General features: G+C 39.8%; 1 protein-coding gene across 2 annotated transcripts in view; it reads right to left on the bottom strand.

Annotated features, from left to right (window-relative positions):
- KIF13B (kinesin family member 13B) overlaps nucleotides 1-19,964 on the bottom strand; it is a 165,800-nt gene that overhangs the window by 109,429 nt on the left and 36,407 nt on the right. For both annotated transcript variants that reach the window (XM_074355608.1, XM_074355607.1), the window contains exon 3: nucleotides 1,703-1,715. In XM_074355608.1, the coding sequence (XP_074211709.1) occupies nucleotides 1,703-1,715 (13 nt within the window). The remainder of the gene's footprint in view (nucleotides 1-1,702; nucleotides 1,716-19,964) is intronic.

Here is a 19,964-nt window from a genome sequence, read left to right as displayed (position 1 = left end):
CCAGCTTTCAACTCTCATCTCTCTTATCATTGTATTTGGTTCCGTTCTCACCAAGATGAAGCAGAAACCATCCTGATTCTCTGCCTGTAAGCTCAGCTCCTACTTCAACAGCCCCATCACCACCTGTGTGCGCTTACCTGCGATCAGGCTCTAAATGGCACTCCTCTCCCCGTGGCTACGGTCTTTCTTTTCTTTTTTAAGTTTAGGGATTTTTAAATTTAGGGATTTCTTTAACAACTCGTTCTCAGTTCCAGTAGAGAAGCCATCATTAAAGTAACCGTAATGACAGCTGACACTACATGCGAGGCCCTGGGGTACAATGAAGTTAAGAACCCGGAGACCAGCAGGTGGGGGAGCTGGGACCTGAGCCCAGCCTCAGAATGGGGCCCATCACCACGAGGCTGGATTCGTTTTCTTCCCCAATTACGTGAAGGCGCCACAGCCTGGTACAAAGTTGGGAACCAGGAACACCTCGTTCTTACTTACTAACAATACTGAATGGCCCTCTTTAAATTTTAGCAGTTTTGTAAATTATCATAGGTATCTTCCAGCCACGGATTTCCTAAAGCAGAAAGCCCTTTTCTTCCTTAAATAAATACTTTTAAAGTTTTTTAAAAAGAAGGACTTTTTTCAAGTAACAGAAGAAATACACATTCATTATAACAAGTCAAATGACACAGAAGCATAAAATAAAAAATAAAGGTCTCCCATTCACCCACCATACTTCTCCCTAGAGGTAACCACCATGTTAATAATGTGGCTTTGGTCCCTCTATTTCTTATGTCAACACAACATTTTCTCTAAACATTAAGATACAGTTGAATTAAATAAAACATGAATAGTTTTTAAATAGTCATGTAAGGTTCCCTCACATCTTTACTGCAATCTCCAGCCTCTGCTCCATCAAAACAACACAAAAACAAAAATAACCCAGCATCTTTTCACAGAAAAGATAACACTAATAAAATTAGTTTTACATATATAAAGAAGTCAGTGCCATTATTAAACTATTTTTTTCAATCATTCAGAGTCCCAACAGCCAAGTCTATACATATTTTAAAAACAATAATAGAGAATGGAATTACAATTCAACCGCGGATTCTAAAACAAACCTTCAGGAATGTAGATAAAAATCTAAATTTCCTGCAAAGTTCCAGAGAATGATCAATTCAAAACACAGCCCTGTGCCCACTCCGGCACACCTATACTCCCTGGGACACACGGGAACTGGCTCACCGCACCAGAGGTTCTTTAGAACCTGGGCTCAAATCTAAGATGAAAGCACACTCCCCTGAGGAAGCTGTGGGCCAGGGCAGGTTTCCACTGGCCTGGGAACACGTCCCCAGCCATCCCAGAAGTGACATGGATAAGTCTGCCTAGTACGGTTCTGACCACAGTTTGGAACAACCAGTTTTGAGCCAATCCATGGCGAACAGCAGAGCACAAAAGGAATCTGTGTTGCAGTTGCTGGGAGACTGGCCAGAACTGGTCAAAGTACAAATACAGCTTTTCCATAAACCTCCAATCCCTCTTATGCCAATAAATGGCTTTGGATTTATGAATAGGCTGACAGCTTGCATTACATTTCTTTTTTTTTATAAAAGTGACAGAAAATATTTTTATTTTTAAGAAAATTACCAGTACTTCAAAAATATGCACATAAGATCTTTACAAGCATCACATAAGAAACCAAATCTCTTACCTTTGGCTGACTTCTGGGTTCCCAAAAGATGTCATCGATGACATGAAAGAAAAGAAAACATGGGTATAAAATTTTTTTGAGTTAGAAGATGCTTTTTGAAGGGTAAAATGATAATAAATATCGTGAAAATCTTTATGAAGAGTACAAAATATTAACTTTGAAATCAAATAGCAATTTGATTTAGAAATCTCTTAATAGACAGAGTACTAGTTACAGAAAGCTAACTTGTATCTCTCAGGGAGAAGAAAGATTACCTGAGCACTGGATAATTTTTAGATTCCTAACATTTCTGCCTTCTACATTTTGTTTGGCTTTGTATATAACTTGTAAATACAAAAAAAAAAAAAAGAAATTCTTTGCTTTTTGTCATCTGACTTCACTTCCAAGAGTTTTCTCGCTTTGGCAAAGTAACAGCTTACTCTCTGTCTACATAGGACGTTCTACAAAAAATCAATTCTGTTCTAAGAAAAAAAGGTTAAAGGAACAACTAATTTTTTGCCAGTGAATGACTACTTACTGAATTACTCACTATTCCTCCATGCTGGCTCAGATGCTTCCAATCTCCCTCCTCTGAAAATGCCACTAGCTTACATCTCCTCAGGGTACAGGAATATAACTCAATCCAGTATAACTCCGAGATCATTTAAAACTTGGAGAAAAGTTATGGGTAAAGCACTAAGAACTCCCTTCACCCAAATTCACCAACTGTTAACACTGCCACAGCCACCATGTGAGGGTAAGTTAAAGACATGCCCCTTCACCCTAAACATTTCACTGTATAACTCCTAAAAAAAAATGATGTTCACTTACACAACCATAGGAACAACTGGTCCTTTCAAAATGCCAAGTCAAACCTGAAACTCCAAAGGAAACTATACATGGAAACGCTTCCTTTCAATTGTCTATATACATCTTGTGTCTCTGTCTCCCCAAATTTTCTTCTAAATGTTTTAGTTAAACTTAATAAATTTAACATTGTATCAAATGATTTCAGATAAGAGCAGTCAAACGCCAAGGAAAGCAGCAAATGAGTGGCACTCGCTCTACACATTTTGGAGTAACAGCCAGTGTGGCTAACATACAAAAGAAAGTAATTTCTCTGGAATAAGAGATATGGGGAAACTTCCCAACAAAAAGACTTGGAAAATACCAGTGGAGGTGACTGACACATGGTATCACCTTTTTGTAGGTCTTTACAAGCAAAACAGATTCTCATCAATTGCAGAAGGTTTGGTTATAAACCGAGCTGGAGGCTAAGCACAGAGCCAGCATACATAAAATGCCCATGCAAGGCCAGGTACCTTGCATGCTACTTCATTTAATTCTCACAATAACTCTAAAAGATGCTATTACTATTCCAGTTTCACAGATGAGAAACTTAAGGCTCAGAAGAGTTAAACAACCTAGGTTGTTCAAGACACAATAATAATCAGTGATGGATCTGGGATGCAAAAGTAGGTCTTCTGACTCCCAAGTCTGTGTTTTCTTCCCCTCCCACACTGGTCAAAACAGCCTCGTCAAGTTTCCCCTAGACTGAAGAATCTATGAGTCATACATTAACAACTGCTCCTGGTAACAGAAACATTTCCCAATGTATTAATTTCCTCCATTCTAATTATTACCCAATAAAAGGTTACCACTTGGCGCTTATGCCAGAGTAAGTTTACTTATTTATTATATTTATAAAAACTCCAGACTGTCTTTTCTGAGAGAAAAATCAGATATTTAGCATGATATTCAATTTTAAGTAAAATATTTTTATATAAAAATCAGCTCTTCCTTCCTAGAAGACAACCAACAAATGTAAAATTCAGTAACATATGATACATAGCAGAAGAATCCATGGGGCTAACTTGAATCCAGAACATGATAATAAAAACAGAAGAAACAAACCAGTAAATTAATTACAGAGCTAAGTTTCCAGCTAGGGATCCTGGTGGCTACAACAATAAAGCTCAAATAACCTACAGAGTTACTGGAAACCCGAAGATGTAATTACAGCTCTGTACAAAAATAAGTAAGTAAATTAATTAATTAAACAAAGCCTTTCAACATGTAGTTGCAATCCAACTCCACAGTGTCTCACTAGTCCAAAATCCCTTCTTTAGAAACCTCAGCTACCTAGATCACAGTGGGGATTCAGGAAGCAAAGAAAACCAGCTCCTGGACCAGTCAAAAGAGATGTCATAAAGTAGAAGCGGGAGAGTCTGAGTTTATGAGTTTGTTGTTACTGTTCCTTAACTTCAATTTGAACTTTCAGACTTACAAAAAGTTCCCAAAACAGTACGAAGAATTCCTTTGTACCCTTTACCCAGTTTCCCTAAATGTTAACATCTTACTATAACCATAGTTACAATGATCAAAACCAGGAAATCAACCATCTAACACAAGATTTATAAATACCTTAGAGCCAACCTTAAATTCGTGCCAACCGCCCTGCTGATGTCCTTTTTTTGGTCCAGGATCACACACTGCATGCAGGTGTCTTGCCTCCTCCAATTGAGGATGGTTTGTCTCTCATGACCTTGACACCTGAAGAGTACTTACTGGCCAGCTAGTCTGTAGAATGTCCCTCAGTCTGGGTTTGTCTACTGCCTCCTCATGACTAAATTCAGGTTATGCATTTTGGCAGCACCACAGAAGCAATGTTGTGCCCTTCTAAGTGCATCAGTACCAGAAGGCACAGGAGGAGATGCCCCAGACTCACTACTGACGATGGTAACTCCCATCACCTGGTTACAGCTGTAGCTCCCAGGTCCCTCCACTGTACATTACTAGTTTTCCCTCTGTAAGGCCATGGGAGACTTCAAGACCATGTAAATACCATGTCTCAACATACTTTCACCCACAGATTTCAGCATCCATTGATGAGTCTTGCCCACAACTATTACTGTTGCCCAAATGGTGATTATCTAGTTACTGAGATGTTAAAGGTTCAGGCAGATGTGCTTCTTAGGGAGAGGGCGGCTCGAGAAACAACAAATGATCTGGCTGCATATTTTGGATAGAACTGTTATCTACAAAGAAGCTGGTCACTTCCTTCTTCTTACTGACCTGGTTTAGGGGCTTGTGCTCACTCTTCATTTAAATAATAAATTACACCATAAAATTAAGTCAAATTATAGTCCCAATCTTTAGAATGCCACAATATGAAAAAGAAATTTAGTGATGATTTTATATAAATCGAAAATTATTATTACTACTTCTATGACAAAAACAAAATCGATAATGGTTCCAAAAATACACCAAAAGTATGTGAAAACCAAAGCCATGTCAGAATGATGAGTTATAAGTCAATTACTGCTGTAAACTACCAAAATCAAACATTATATCCAAATCTCACCACTTCTTTTAATTTTAAAGATTTAAGTTTCTGAAACTTTCACAATAAGAAATAACTGAAATCTGTTTTACCAAGATCCCACCGAAACCCGCTCTCTAATGGACAGGCTACATCACAAAGATTTTATTCTCACACGGCCATACTATGTCATGATACTGTTTCTTTTCCAGACCTAAGCTGGCAGCACCAGCAACCAAACAACATTCTGTGTGATGATCGTTATTTTTTCTCTGTCACCCCTCCCCCAATGTGCTTTTCCACAGAAGGAATAAAGCTGATCGGACTGAAAATTCAGACACTGATCAGACTCACAAAGGAAGTTTATCAATCTTTGCTTATCTAGCCAACTTTAAGAAGTACAAATATCACTAAAAGCCCCATCACTGTTTCCTGAACATTGGAATACTCCATTCAATTGTGAAGACTGAACTTTAAAAGCATCATTGATAGAGAATTCTGGAGAACAGCATTCCGGATGTAGAGAGGTTTAAAAACGCTCCACTGAAAGAATAAATCGAACAACTAGAAATACGCAGCCTGGACCAGGGAAGACTAAAAAGCCAGGATGCCATCCTCGGTAGGATCTACTGAACAAAGTTAAAAGGGTTCTCTCTTTCACGTAAGAATAACTAGCGCTGTGTTAAGACACAACCAGCCCCCGTTAGGGGTATTACCTGAAGAGAGAACAGAAAAGCATCCGATGAGGGTGCTGAGGAAGCAAAGAGCAGTTACACTGGATTACTTGTATACCTCTTATTTACAACACTTGCACAACATTGTTTACAATGGGAAAGCAGACATTAAGCGTTCAACAAGTTCTATTTCAATATTTCTATCAGGGACACTTGCAGATGGCTGGTACCTCAGAGGTAACACATTTCCAGCGTCACCTCCCACGTCACAGCCTTGGAAGAGTCCCCCCCTGCAGCAGGCCCGCGTACTTCCCGCATTCCACACGCCCACACTCAGATAGCACCACTCCCTTTAACAACTCTACTTGTTCAGGCCCTATTTATGTGGGAAAATCTCTGATCAAATTCTGTCTCCCTCAAGAATCCTTCCACAAGAGCCCTAGCCAAAAGTGAGTTTTCCCTCCCTCAATTCCTATAAGTCAAAACTCTCTCTATGGCTCACGTATTACCTATCATTGTCACGTGGTACAAACTTTTTAAGTATATATGGGTCATCTCTTCAGCTAGACTATAAGCTTCTGAAGGACAGAGTGTGTCGTTCAGCATTTATCAGCATCCAACACGAGGATTTTGCTTCTTCAGCAAGTGTTCCCTAAGCTCTCTAGGTGGCCTGGTCCCTCCCTCGATCTCAACCACATCTTGCCCCGTCTGCCTTGCGCCCTCGCTGGCCTCATTCTAACTGGCCCAGTGTCCACAGTTTCCAGTCTCGGAGCTTTCATACATGATTTTTTTCCTGCCTTGAAATCTTGAGGTTACCTCCTATTCATCTGTCATTCTCAATTTAATTTCTCTATATGTATCTTTTATAACTATTCAGTCTAAATTAGGCACTTATTAGATAAACAACAAGGTCCTACTGTATAACATTCAATATCTTGTAATAACCTATAATGAAAAAGAGTATGAAAAAGAATATATCCATGTATAAGTGGCTCAGTATGCTGGATACAGAAACTAACACAACAATGTAAATCAGCTGTTCTTCGATTAAAAAATATAAGTAAGGTCTCTTACATTGATCTCAATCACAGTATTCCTGATAGAATAAAAACATTTCCACCACTACCTCTGCTCTCTAAGATTATCCCCAAAACAATAAAGCAAATGAGAAACAAATACAAATTCCATCTTCAGTGAAACTAGGAGATAATTATAAATGAAATATACTACATGAAGACAGAAAATGCATCCACAGAAGGCAAGAAAAGATCAGAAATGAGTGGCACTGGGTATCCCAGAAGGTAGGGAAGAGGGGGCCTGAAAAAAGTGGAAGAACATTCAGGTCACTATCGCTAATATATGGTTTGTGGAGAAACTTCTTTAAATCAAGAGAAAAGGCAGTGTGACAATTCTCTCTTCCACCTACGCAAACTCCAATTGGTTGAAAATAGAGAGATGTACAAAGGATACAGTCACTGAACTACAACAGGCATATTTCACAATCACAAAACTTTAGAAATGTGAAAACCCTGGTTTGTAAATTTCATAATTTCCGATTGCTGTATGTTGAGAGAGCATCATTCAAACCATGTACTATTAACTCAGTCATTTGCAGTCAACCTGCTGCTTCTTATCTGTCAAATACACAAGCAGAGTAAGTTTTAATTCACTGTCCATTTTCACTAAATGGAAGTTTAAATCTGGCCAAAGAATTAAATCAATATTCATTCATTTGTGGGGTTTGTTTGTAAAATGTATTTCACAAGCTATGTTAACAGTAATAACACATTCACTTTAAATTACATGTTAAAATAGCCTCAAGGTAATATACAAAGATAAGATTATTGAAATACTCTTAGATTCCAAGCAAAGAAAACCCTTTCAATTTTTACTTCTCTCAGTATTTGTGCTTATCTCTGGTTTTTAAATTTCATGAACGTATTTCTCCCATTTTCTTAAGGGATTAGTGATTAGATTTGTCTGGAAAAATTTTTCACCGAGTATGAAATTAACTAACTCTCCAGTCCCCTCACCCTTTCTAGAACCAGACCCACACTTCAGTGTCCAAACCAGAGGTCATACACTCAAGGTTCACAGACCCAACATAGCCCACAGCTATACTGTTTAATCCTCACGGTACAGTCCAAAAGCAGAAAAGCAGATTTCACATTAGAATTCTCTTGAAAATTCAGAAGGTCTGGAAACACAAGGCCTACGTTCCCACACAGACACCAGCTAGATCTGAACAACTGTTGTCTTCTACAAGGATCTGCAGGCAGGCAGGCAGGCAGGCAGGCAGGCAGCCAAGGTTTAAATTCCTACTATCAAGAAAGAAAGCAGAACAGCGTTGGTTCTCTTCATACTCAAAGAAAACAAACTCACAAATCCACACCAATAGAGAGAAGATGTCCAAATGTAATCCTCAAAACCTAACCTAGAGCGCCACCACCACCACATCAGGACTACACTCCAGATCTACAGATTCTCCCCACGTAGTGAACAATATGACCCCCTTCACTAGCCCAAACCTGACCCTGGCTATCAAATCCTGAAAAGGAATCCTAAACTCAAATGTCACCTGGAGCAGTAAAGTCATTAGAATTAGTATCTGTGAGATAGAATTAAAGCTAACGCCCCTGCCGTCACTATGAGCAGTGGCAGGTCTACAATTCAGACTTAAACTGGAAAGCCGAGGGGCTTCACAGGGAAACGGCAAGCACACACCCATTCCCGCACGCTCAAGGATGTTAGATCCCGTCATTACTATGATTTTGATTCATGATGCAATGTTAACTTGGGGCTGCAGTCAGCTAGCAGGTTCAGAAAAACTAAAATTTCTAACTCAATACCATAATTACTTCCCAAACTCATTGCTTAGGGAAGATTACCTTATCTTCCTTAAGTGGCAACTGAATTTCCACACATTCCCCAGCTAAATACTTCATTACTTACAAGGGTATAAACTGCTTAGTTAACTAACTGAAGATTGCTGTTTTTATCCCTTTCCTGAGACATGGTTTTCATCTTTGAAATGTCTCTCAACCTATCCCCTCCTTCCTTCTCACATTCACTCTTTCATTCAGCAATATTTACTGAGTACCTACTATAAGTCAGATGCTAATCTCGGTACTACAGAAATTGCACTGAATAAATCAGACAAAAATACTAGCCCTCTAAGACCTTAAATTCTATTACAATAGAATAAATGAATGAATGAAAGCATAATATAATAAGTGCTATGGAGAAAAAAAAATTGGGGGAGGGGAGTACAGAGTGCAGCTAGGATCGGGTGGTCAGAAGCTTCAGGAACAGCGTCTGCACAGAGGCCCACGGGAAGTAACGGGGTGGGCCACGTGGACCACCACAGCCACACCGAGGCCCCTCTCCCCACCTCCCTCCCGGTCTACCTGCGACGTGGTACTACCTGCTCTCACTGCCTCCCGTCTCTTCTCCACAACTCTTCACTCATCCAGGATGTATCTAAACCACAGAACTGAGCAGGTCATAATCCTGCCTAAAACCCTCACTCCCTACAAGATAAAAGTCCAACTCTGTAGGCAAGAAAGATCTTCACGATATCACCTCTTTCCACCTCTCCAGCCCCACCATCCTACAACTCCTCCCCTGATACCTCGGCTTCACACATATTTGACCGTGTCATGCCCTGCAGCCTGGTGACTTCTGTACTTTCAGTCACCTGTGTACCTCTTCCACTTTTCAGACTAGTGATTAAAAAACAAGTTACCTTCGAAGTCCCTTTTCAGGACTCTAAGTCCCTCACGTCTTCTTTTCTAAAAAGTATTATAAGTGCACTGCTCCTCCCTGACCGCGAGCACACGGCAGTCTGACCCTCCTTCCCTTCCCCGGTGGATGACGGGGGCGTTCTCCGCAGGGCCTGCTGGAATCTTCTGTGAGGTGATGAGCTGTCTAAATTGTTCAGCTGTTGAGTTACCTCCTGATTTACACTATCCTCAGGGTCTCTCTGACTCCCGACACTCAGCCAAAAAATCTTTTACTGTTAGATATATATAGTAATACACTTTTTTAATCAGGTTAGAATTCCATCTATTAACTATTCAGAATACATTTGACTCAAAAGCAAAAAATGCTTCCAGAAATAGAACAGAGCAGAAACCACGCTTCTCTTGAGACAAGGCCTAGAGACTCAATATTGTAACTGGAATGTTACGTTACAGACCAGAAGAGTTCGGCTCATCTGCTTCCAATGATTTTATAGTTTGGGGGGTAGTTTGAGGTGATGGCTTACTTGAAGCCAACAGTTGTTGTTTGAAGAAATGAAAAGAAACATCAACTCAGAAAAGCACAGTATCCTAGGGCCATTTACCGTAGGGGCAATGAGCCCTGGGCAAGTTTTCATTTCAACATTTACCATGAAATTGCAGAATAAGGGCATCAAGGTCCTCACCATCGAGGAGCTGACAATCTAGCAAAGCCAGGTATTTAACCCATTAGAATATCTTGTATTTGCAATTTATCAAAGAGACTCTAAGCCATTCTCTTCCACTGACTCCCGTGGAGGGGGGGGGGTAAGGGAAATAAGATATATTTCAGAAAACTCTATGTAAAAATCAGTTGAAATGATAAAAGTTCAACCTTTTTTGATGTTTAATGATCTCATTTCTCAGTACCATCAAATACTGATTCATCCAAGGTATCATCTCCCCTGAAACTGTTTAAAAATGCTGCTGTTTAAACACACCTATATATATATACTTAATAACAACGACCCCTAAGGTACAGGGAAGAATACAGTAGTCAAAAATTCTCATGAACAAAATACTGTATTACTTTTTTAAAATATTGTATTACAGTAACAAAATGATGAGATTGCTACAGGTGCATATAAATAAGTGAGATCTTTGGTCCACAGGTGAGCCTCAGTGGGTCTGTGAATTCCTAAATTTTTTTCCCCCTGGCAGAGGAGCTATAGCTTTCAGATTCTCAAGAGTCTACAGATCCAGGAAGGTTTAAGAAAACGGTGCTGCAGAGAATTTCCCTAAGAGCTATGGAGCTTCATGTCCTACCCAGTGTTGGTCTTGAGAGACTGAATATACAAGTGGACAATGGCCAGACTGCAACACTAGATGATCCCAAGCAGGATATAACTTGTAAGATACCTTATGCTGCTTCTGTTCCCTCACTTCTAATCATCAGGACGTGGCACAAACTTTGGGCAGGTATCTGTCTAGATGGCGAGCCACATGTCCACTCTGGGAACTAGCTGGTAGGGCTGAAAAGAACCCAAGGTTAGCACTTAAAGCATCACTCATCCGCCCTGTGAGAGCCAGGAAGCAGTGGGATCAGTAAGCAGTGAACTACAGTGGGTCAAGGAATGAAAGAGAAGTGTAATTAAGACAGGTATTATATATTTGAAAGTTGCTAAAAGAGCAGATCTTAAAAGTTCTCACCACAAGAAAAAGAAATCTGTAACTATGTATGGTGATGTAGTTTTAACTAGACTTACTGTGGTCTTATTTTGCAATATATACAAATATCAAATCATTGTGTTAGTACACCTGAAATTAATATAATGTTATATGTCAATTATATCTCAATTTTTTAAAAGAGGGCTTTTCCCCCCATCCTCAAGGGGATGGAACCTAAAAATAAAAGTTCACAGAGTTATCATTCATTATACTTTTTTTTCTTTAAACTGCCAGGAAAACTTGAATTCCAGGTACCTTTCCAGGGCACAAAGCCAATCCTGTCAAGCCAACCATCCCCCCCTCATACACAGAGGGCTATGTGCTTAAGTGTTTCTTGTAGGGGACACAGCACAGAAGTTTGTTCTGGACCTTTCAGGTGAGGTCACACCCGAACACACACAACACGACTTTCTTCTAGCCTCACTGCTCAAAATAATGACTTCCAGAAAACACCACTGCCCGGCCCGAAATGCATAGGCCTCCATTTTGTTTAGTTTGATGGAAACAAAAAATGTGTGGCAGGTTAATATTTCTTTCAAATTATTGAGAACTGAAAAGGAAATATTTGGTCGTAAGATACTTATTAAAATGAATTCCTGAGATCGTTTCTTACCATGGTGATTCAAAATAAAATAACGTGAATGGCCTTTTCCTTTGTCCTTTCCCTTTAATTTCTTGCCAAATTTATTTAACCCCTCTTTCGAACGGGGAATATAGAAGAAGAGTCTTTTGGAAAGTTTTCATCAACATATGAGGTATAAGTAGAGTACAAATATTTCAGAATAAAAGTATTAATTTTTGTTTGCCCTCCAGCAATTTACATACATACTAAATGCCGTTGGAGGAAGAGCTGTAGCAGGTGGTCAGACTACCAGGCCAGGGTAGACCAGCTGTATGTCTGCGTACTTCACATATGCACCTGGCCCAGAGGCACCGGGGTGGGGGTGGGGGTGGGGGGAGGCACAGCCCCTGCCACAACGGCGGCCGAGCACTAAAGGGGCCCAAGCAAATGAAGGGGCTCAAAGACAAAGGTGCCATTTGCTTTTCACAAGGCTGCAGCAGTTCAGAGGGATGCCTGTTTCTAACTGGTCTGGCCAGAGGGGCCACCTTCTCCTAATTTGCACAAAAGCACCATTTGCTTTACGTATCTAAGAGCACAATGACTTCCGATTACTGTTTGCTAGAGGATCAGCAAAAAATGTCTCCTCAATAGTCAACAGTTAATAATACGTCCAAAACTCTAGCCATGACAGGAAAAACTGGTTCTAGCTCTCATGCCGTAAACAAAAAATCCTGGACAAAAGATACGTAGCCAATGTTTTCAGACAATGGATAACAGGCAGTGTGGGAGTGTATCTCAGAGAGAAGGAACACAAGTGGGGTGGGCCCTACAACTGCCCAGGCTTCCTACTAAAGACACCTGTTGCAGCAAGAGGAAATCCAAGACAGAAGAAGGGGGCCTGAACTGAGATGATGGAGACTGGAGATCTGAGAAGATGACACTGCTGAAGATGACATTGCTGGCCAGAGAGAAGGAAGCAATCCAGAGGAAGCAATCCAGGAATCTGCATGGAGTCCCCTTGTCTTTGACTGAATGCTAAACTGGACATGCAGAAGGGGACACTCCAAGAGGCCATAAAAACTGTCCAGGGAAGACCTACTACTGGAGAAGTAGTTGTACACTGAAGAGTGTCCAGAGCTCACGCAGGGCTCAGAGACACGAGGAACAACCAGTCACAGTGGACAGAGTTCCTTGAACACAAGGGGGCTTTTTGGTATAGAGCCCAGAAAGGCCACAATTTAAAAGCAGGGCTGAACTCGCCCTAGAATAAAGGCTACTCTGGCCCCAATCTAACAGAGCTGAAAAACAAGCCAAGATGCAGCTGATCCGCTAGTCAATTCCTCACAAGGAGTTTCCAACATCTCACTCACACCAATAGAAAGTTGGGGCTATAACTCATTCAGTCTGGACCATTCTAACTTGGAATCATATAGGTACAAGCTTAGCATAGAATTTTTTTTATGGAATAATGACTAAGCACCAAGCACTACATTAAGTACTTTATATTAATCATACTTAACACAGTAACCCTATGAGATATCCTCATTTTACACTTGAGTCACTTAGCATTCAGAAATAAACACAGCTAGTGGAGGTGGAATTAAAATTCAAATTATTGTCTGCCTGATCCACGGCCTACATTTAAGCTGCTGGGGCAAAGACAAGGCCCTCTGACAGCCACCTTCCCATTTCAAGCTCATGATGAACACCACTAACGAATCACAACACTCCTCTTGTTCATTAAAAGAAACTTCATAACCCATGGTACCACCAAAGGGAATGTGCTAAGAAAAATCATAAAATATTAAAATAATGCTAAATGTGTCAGAGACCAAAGCAATGAGAAACAAGCTATTTGGAAATTACTTAGAAAGCTTTACAAAAACAAAATATTTTCACTGTAAGCCTCCAAATCAAATTTGAATTTGTATTTTAATCAATTTCAATTATATTATTAACCTCATCTCCCAAAAACTAACTGGGATTTATCTGCTATATGTCACAGACCCAAACATTTTACCATTTTTCTACTAAAAGTAAAAACTAACATATGAAGGAAAAAAAGACAGCTATTCCTCATTGCACAATTATGGCAGCCTTCTTCTTCTGTTTTTTTTGTTGTTTTTTTTTGTGTGTGTGTAAGCAGGAACTGTGTTCAGTCACCTTATAAAATTTCCCAAAAGAAAAGCTTTAGGTCACCCCAAATAAACCATGTTTCCATTATTCCCATGTTTGTAAATACTGATTTTAATCGGCGGAAGAATAACAGAGAAGGTAAAATAAATCAATAAAAGCCTTGGCCATTTCCGGAAAGAACAGTGAAGATACAGAAAGAGGGAAAAGGATTAAGGACTAAGTTCAGGTCACTAGAAAAAAGTGGCAATGTTTTGCAAAGATGTAGAGATAGATATTTTGAGGAACCAAAAAATGCCTGGAGCAGCAAAAGCCAGAAACCCCTGATTTAGACAAAAAGGACTCCTTAAACCACACGCATCTGCAGAGTCACCCCAGTTTCTTCATTCTAGTCTGAACTAGCCAACTGGTTAACTGAAGGAAAAAACCAGCTACCAATCGGCTGCTGAAGGAAGACTGGGAAGAGGAGTTAAGTGCTAAATAAATCAGAAGAGGGAGAGTTCAGTTAAACCTCGGCATTTTCTTGAGTTACCAATTCTGATGTCTTTTAAAAAGGTATAAATAACCTAATATATTCTAAATATATATTTATGTAGTTTTAACAGTTTCATTAACATAATTTATATACCGTAAGATCATCCATTCTAAGTGAACAATTCAATGACTTTTGGTAAGTGTATAGAGTTGTGCACTCCTCCCCACAAAAAATACTTTAAGAACATTTCCATTATTCTAAAAGGTCCCTTCACACCTGACTGCAGTCAGTCCCAGGTCCCTCCCTGCCCCAGGCAACCACTGATCTGCTTCTGTCCTACTGCTTTTGTGGATATTTCATAAAAATGAAATCATACAACATGTGGTCTTTTGCATCTGGTGTCTTTCACTTAGGCATGTTTTTGAGGTTCATGCATGTTGTAGCATGTTATCACAGTTCTCTGTTCCTTTTATTCCTGCAGAATAGTATTTTGTTATGCCTGGTTGGCAGGCATTTAGACTGTTTCCAGTTTAGGGCTGTTATGAATAATGCTGCTATGACATTCAAGAACAAGTCTTAGTGCAGACATTTATTTTTATCTCTATATATCTATACAAGTATAGATACCTAAGAGAACTATTGGGTCATACAATTAAGTGTATATCTATCTACCTTTTTAGGAAACAATTTTCAAAAATGTGTATACAGTTTACACTCCCACATCACTTAGCACTGTCTGCCTTATAGCCACGCGAGAGGCTGTGAAGTGGCATTTCACTGAGATTTTAATTTGCATCTCCATGATGATCAGTGATGTTGAGACCCTTTTAAGATGTTTATATTTCACTCCAAAGAACAGAAAAATTCTCAAAATCTGGTTTCTATCCCTATTTTTAGAGTATTATAAAGATTAACAAACACCTGGTCAAACCACACTTTTTCCTTATTTTTATTCATACTTATTTCTCTGTACCATTTCTAATGACTATTTCGTTCATTGCTTTTACCACTTTAAATACTTCTGAGATTCTTCAGTCTTTGTGTAGACATTTTTATTTCCCTTGAATACCTAAGAGTAAAACTGCCGAGTACTATGGTCAGCATATATTTAACTTCACATTTACTATTTGTTTTATGACCCATATGTGCAAAATTGTCCATCTGAAATTCAGATCACTCTTTTTTGGACCAAGCTCAATACGTACACATTTATTCTAGTAAACTGCATTTAATTGCTAATAGCTACACTGGATGATTCAACACATATACCTGAATCATTATGCCAAAGTGATCTTTATTGCATTAAGTTTCGAGTTTCTAACTCTATAATCAGATGGCACCATGGACTTAACAGCTGAAATCCCCAAGAAGCTTGCAGTGTAGTTGAAAAGACAACAAATCATTAGGCATTAAAGATACTGTCTTCATGGCATGATGCTGTAGGGAAAAGGACTCTGAACTAGCAGTTAGAAACCCTTCATTCCGTTTCTGCTCTGCTTTGCATTAGCTTTGAGATCCCAGCGATCACTTAACCTTACCACACGTCCGCTAATTCAGTAATCAGGCTATAATCTACTCTACTCTGCTGTAGAACATCACCTGTGGTGGGGGAAGAACCTGCTTTGGGAACTAGGCAGTCGTGGGTCCAAATATAGATTCAATAGATGTTTGTGCTTCTACCAGGTCCAAGCGCTATGCATTCCATTGTTTCCATATTTTCTTTAATCCTCACTGCAATCCCACAGGATAGGTCCTATTATTGTCCTCACTTTACAACTGAGGAAACTGAGGCTTAGAAAGATTAAGTAACTTGCTCAAGGTCAACAATTAAGTATTAGATTGAGGATTCAAACCCAAACCAAGGCAGAAGTAATCCTCTGCTGAAGGGACAATCAAAAACATGCAGGCCTTGTGAGATCATCAGTGCTGAATTCTTTCCAGGACCAAGTTGGTAAGGTTAATTTTGTATAGGAGCTCTTCCGTCTCTGAATTAGTTTTGTTTTGCTTTTGTTTTTGTTTCAGTCCTTCTCTCCTCATGAAGTCTGGTCTCCTGATTAGGCAAACAAACCTCAAGGAAATATGTTCCAGTTACTAAGTAGACTAAGTGGTATGTGGGGAAGGGGGATGCAGGTAGAAAAGCTTATTTGCCTGTTTGGATGCAGGTTTGTCAAGCCTGCCTGAAAAACAAGCAAAATACATCCACTTTTGTGCAGTACTAAGTGGGGGAAGGGATGACACATGACATGGGAAATGGCTTAGAAAAGAAAAAAACACACCTACATCCTTTGGTTATTTCATGTCCCACAATATAACCAAATAACTCTCAAGAAACAGTATGGCTTCAGAAGTCAGGGTATTTTTCAAGTAAACTGAAAGGTTCTGAAGAAAGCTGCAGTCTTTGAATGCAGTAGTTTGAAGGACAAAGAAAAAAGTACTGAAAGCTTATGAAGGCAAATTTGACTCTTGGAAATAAAAACGTAAATGAGGATATGAATTCTTAAATGTAAAACTTGATCTTCATACAACTTACAGGTAATCAGTTCCATGTATAGGAGGTATACTTGCAAATTACAGTTTTGTACACTCCCCTTCATACATGAGTATATGAATAACCAGACGAAATACCCAAATATTAATCAGTATTCCTGTTTCCCTGTAGTGTTAAAAGGAGACTTGCCTAAGAAGCTTGCTTGTGTAAAACTGCTGAAATTCTTTTTTAAGCATTTCACACGTTTAAGTCTGTATTTGTTCATTTCTTATTGCAGTAAAGGCTACCTTTCATTACTATGTGTCCGTTACCTAATACACTTCAGCTCTAACCTTCCCACCAACGCTACCTGGTGGGTCTCACACTGTTTTATAGAGTAATTACGGAGAGAAGAACGCAGAGAGGTTAAATAATTTGGTAAGTTGCAAAGCTGGGATACAAACCTCAGTTTCTTATCCTAAAACTACACTCTTTCTACGTTACCATTCGGCCTCCCTCTCTCCATGGCAAGTGACGTGGGAGAACAAGTTAAAGACAACTCTGCATGTTTCAGGAAACTGGAGGAAGGGTGCTTGTTTAAATAACCTGATTGTGGGGGGAGGGTCTATTTGCTGGGTTTTTTTCCTTGCCTTCAAATGAAGTAGGCAGCATAAGAAAGTGGGCTATAAATGAAGGAAACCTATGTGGATAAATACATACACTGACACCAGAGCTGAAGCTACATGACCTTCAGGCGCTTGGCTTAAATCTCATTTTGGGGGAAGGCTGCCCTTTCTTCTGCTCTTGCCCAAACTATGCCAACTCCCACAGAAAGACCTGGTCTTAAACGAACCAAGAGTGCTAAGAAGAGACTATTTTGTTCCTCATTCCTCGTGTTTTCCCGTGGAGGAACTCCAAGGAACACTCCTGATGTCTCTAAACCACTTACTCTGGCTTCCCGAGGAAAGGAAGGATGAACTATCAAATCAGCGGTGTTCAGGGGAAGGAATGGGGTACGCAGGCTCTGCACCTCCACATCACAGAGGCGGCTGCAGTGGCCAGCGTGCCTGGGCAAGTCTGTAATTCGGGATGGGGTTGGGAGGTACTAGCAGGTCCACATGGCCAACAGCTCTCAGTGCCTGAGGTGAAATGAGATGCAGGCAAAAGCCTTGGTAAAAGAGACTGGGCTCTGGAATCAAACTGCCTGGTTTTGAATTCTGGCTCCATCATTTACTGTGTGACTTTGGGCAACTAACCCAACCTCACCTCACCTCTCCGTGCTCCAGTTTCCCTTATCTATAAAATGCAGATAATAAGAGAGCCTATGTCACAGGATTGCTATGGAGATTAGAACTGGGCCTGGTACATAGTAAGTACCAGGCGCTAGAGTTTTTATTTCTGATTTGTATTATTTCCTATCTCTGTCTTACTGATCCCCATGACTACTCAATTCAGAAATGCAGTGTATGGGGAAAAGTGGGGGGTTTTGTACAGGCTTCCTAAAATCTCACAGAATCTCTTTCAAAAGTAACAGTAGAGAAATGCCTTTTGGCTACAGTGGCCAGATGATGTAAATGTCTTATTCTAGTCTTCAGTGAACTAGTTTGGAGAAAACTCCAGAACAAGAGCTGGTCCAGAGAAGACAAGGCAATAAGGTTACCCAGTTTAAAATCTCTACCCATTGGAAATTCATTTGCCAACAGTACGTTTTCTCCAGAGTGGAAAGCTGTCGGGCCCCATCCCCCAAGACAGTTCATCATACTTTGCTGTATTATTCGGATCCATCACTCCCTAATAATAAATGTTAAAGTTTGGTGGCTTTCTCTAATACCACCTCTCACCTCTCCCTCTCTTTTCTGGGTATCAATTGATTCTCCCTTGACCTTATTTAACTATTTCCTATCTGAAATACCCTTTGCTTCTTGGGTCTTGGGACATTATGAGCCCAGCTGCACTGCGCTTATTGGATGGCATAAGAAAATTACAACAATTAAAGATGAAAACATAAGGTTCCCAGAATTCCTTGACTGTGTTTCCTCACCACACGTACTACATGGTATCCACTGCTTACAGGTGCGTCTGCAGCTGGCTGTCCCCACCCCGGCTCCTTTATCCAGATATCCTTTATCCAGGTATCTCAGCACCTAAACTTAGCCCAGTGCTTGCCGAATTGTAGGCACTCAGTGAATGTTTACTGAAATGAGAGACTAGGAGTTAGGTTAACTATGACTACATCCTGCCTAAAATAAAATCTTTCCTTATAAGCGTCTTTTCAAATCTCCAGATGCCACTTTTCCTATGTATACTCTTTGTCAGCAGCTTGTCCTTCCTGTGCAGTTACACATTAGGCTCTAAACTACCAGTTTCCTTAAGAAACCCTGATCTAAAAATTAAGAAGAGCCAGAAAATGTTCGTAATTCTTCACTGGATTTCAGATATGTCTAGAGAGCAACAAGACAGAAGGCTCTGAGACAAATCTCTGGAGGACACTAACAGAATGGTATAGCTAAGAATCTGAGAGAAAAAATTCAAGAACATGCTAAAGACAGAATAAAAGAATAAACAAAACTGCAGTTCAAATAAAAAGTTCTTCAAATGAGTCATGATCTAAAATGTGGTACAATCTGATGTAATTGATGGAATTTGAGAAAAGAGACTTTAAACTTTATGCTAGAACACACTCCATCAAGTAGCCTACGGGTTGTGATAATGAATCCAGAAGGACAAGCAAAACTAACATACTATTTGGTCTAACACTGAGAGAGACAGACAACTGGATGGATGGATGGAATGACGGCTGGATGGATGGATGGATGGGCAGGCAGACAAGTGTGTAGATAGGTAGGTGGATGGATGGATATATACATATAAAATAATGTCAACTTATGAAAAAAGTGAGTTGTGAAAGGGCACAGAAAAGCAGAAGAGCAGTCAGTGTCTTATCTTGGTGAAGAAGCAGTGAAGAGACAACGTTTAAAGTTGATTTCATAAGAAGTACAGGTTTCAATACGTTATGTAAAAACACCACAAAAATGACCATAGAAAAAAATTACAATATAAAAATTAAACAGTAGGGGAAAAAGTAAAAAGTTCATACATCTAAGCTAAAATCTTCTTCAGGGAGTCAATGAATAGATGTCTAAGATTAATAAACCTAGCTATGTGCATACCTGGAGTAACTGTTAAGATTTTTTTGCTCATGT

The sequence above is a fragment of the Camelus bactrianus genome, chromosome 31 (assembly GCF_048773025.1).
Source record: "Camelus bactrianus isolate YW-2024 breed Bactrian camel chromosome 31, ASM4877302v1, whole genome shotgun sequence".
Taxonomy (NCBI): Eukaryota; Metazoa; Chordata; class Mammalia; order Artiodactyla; family Camelidae; genus Camelus; species Camelus bactrianus.
The sequence above is the reverse complement of the archived record's forward strand: the minus strand, read 5'-3'. Positions and strand labels throughout refer to the sequence as shown.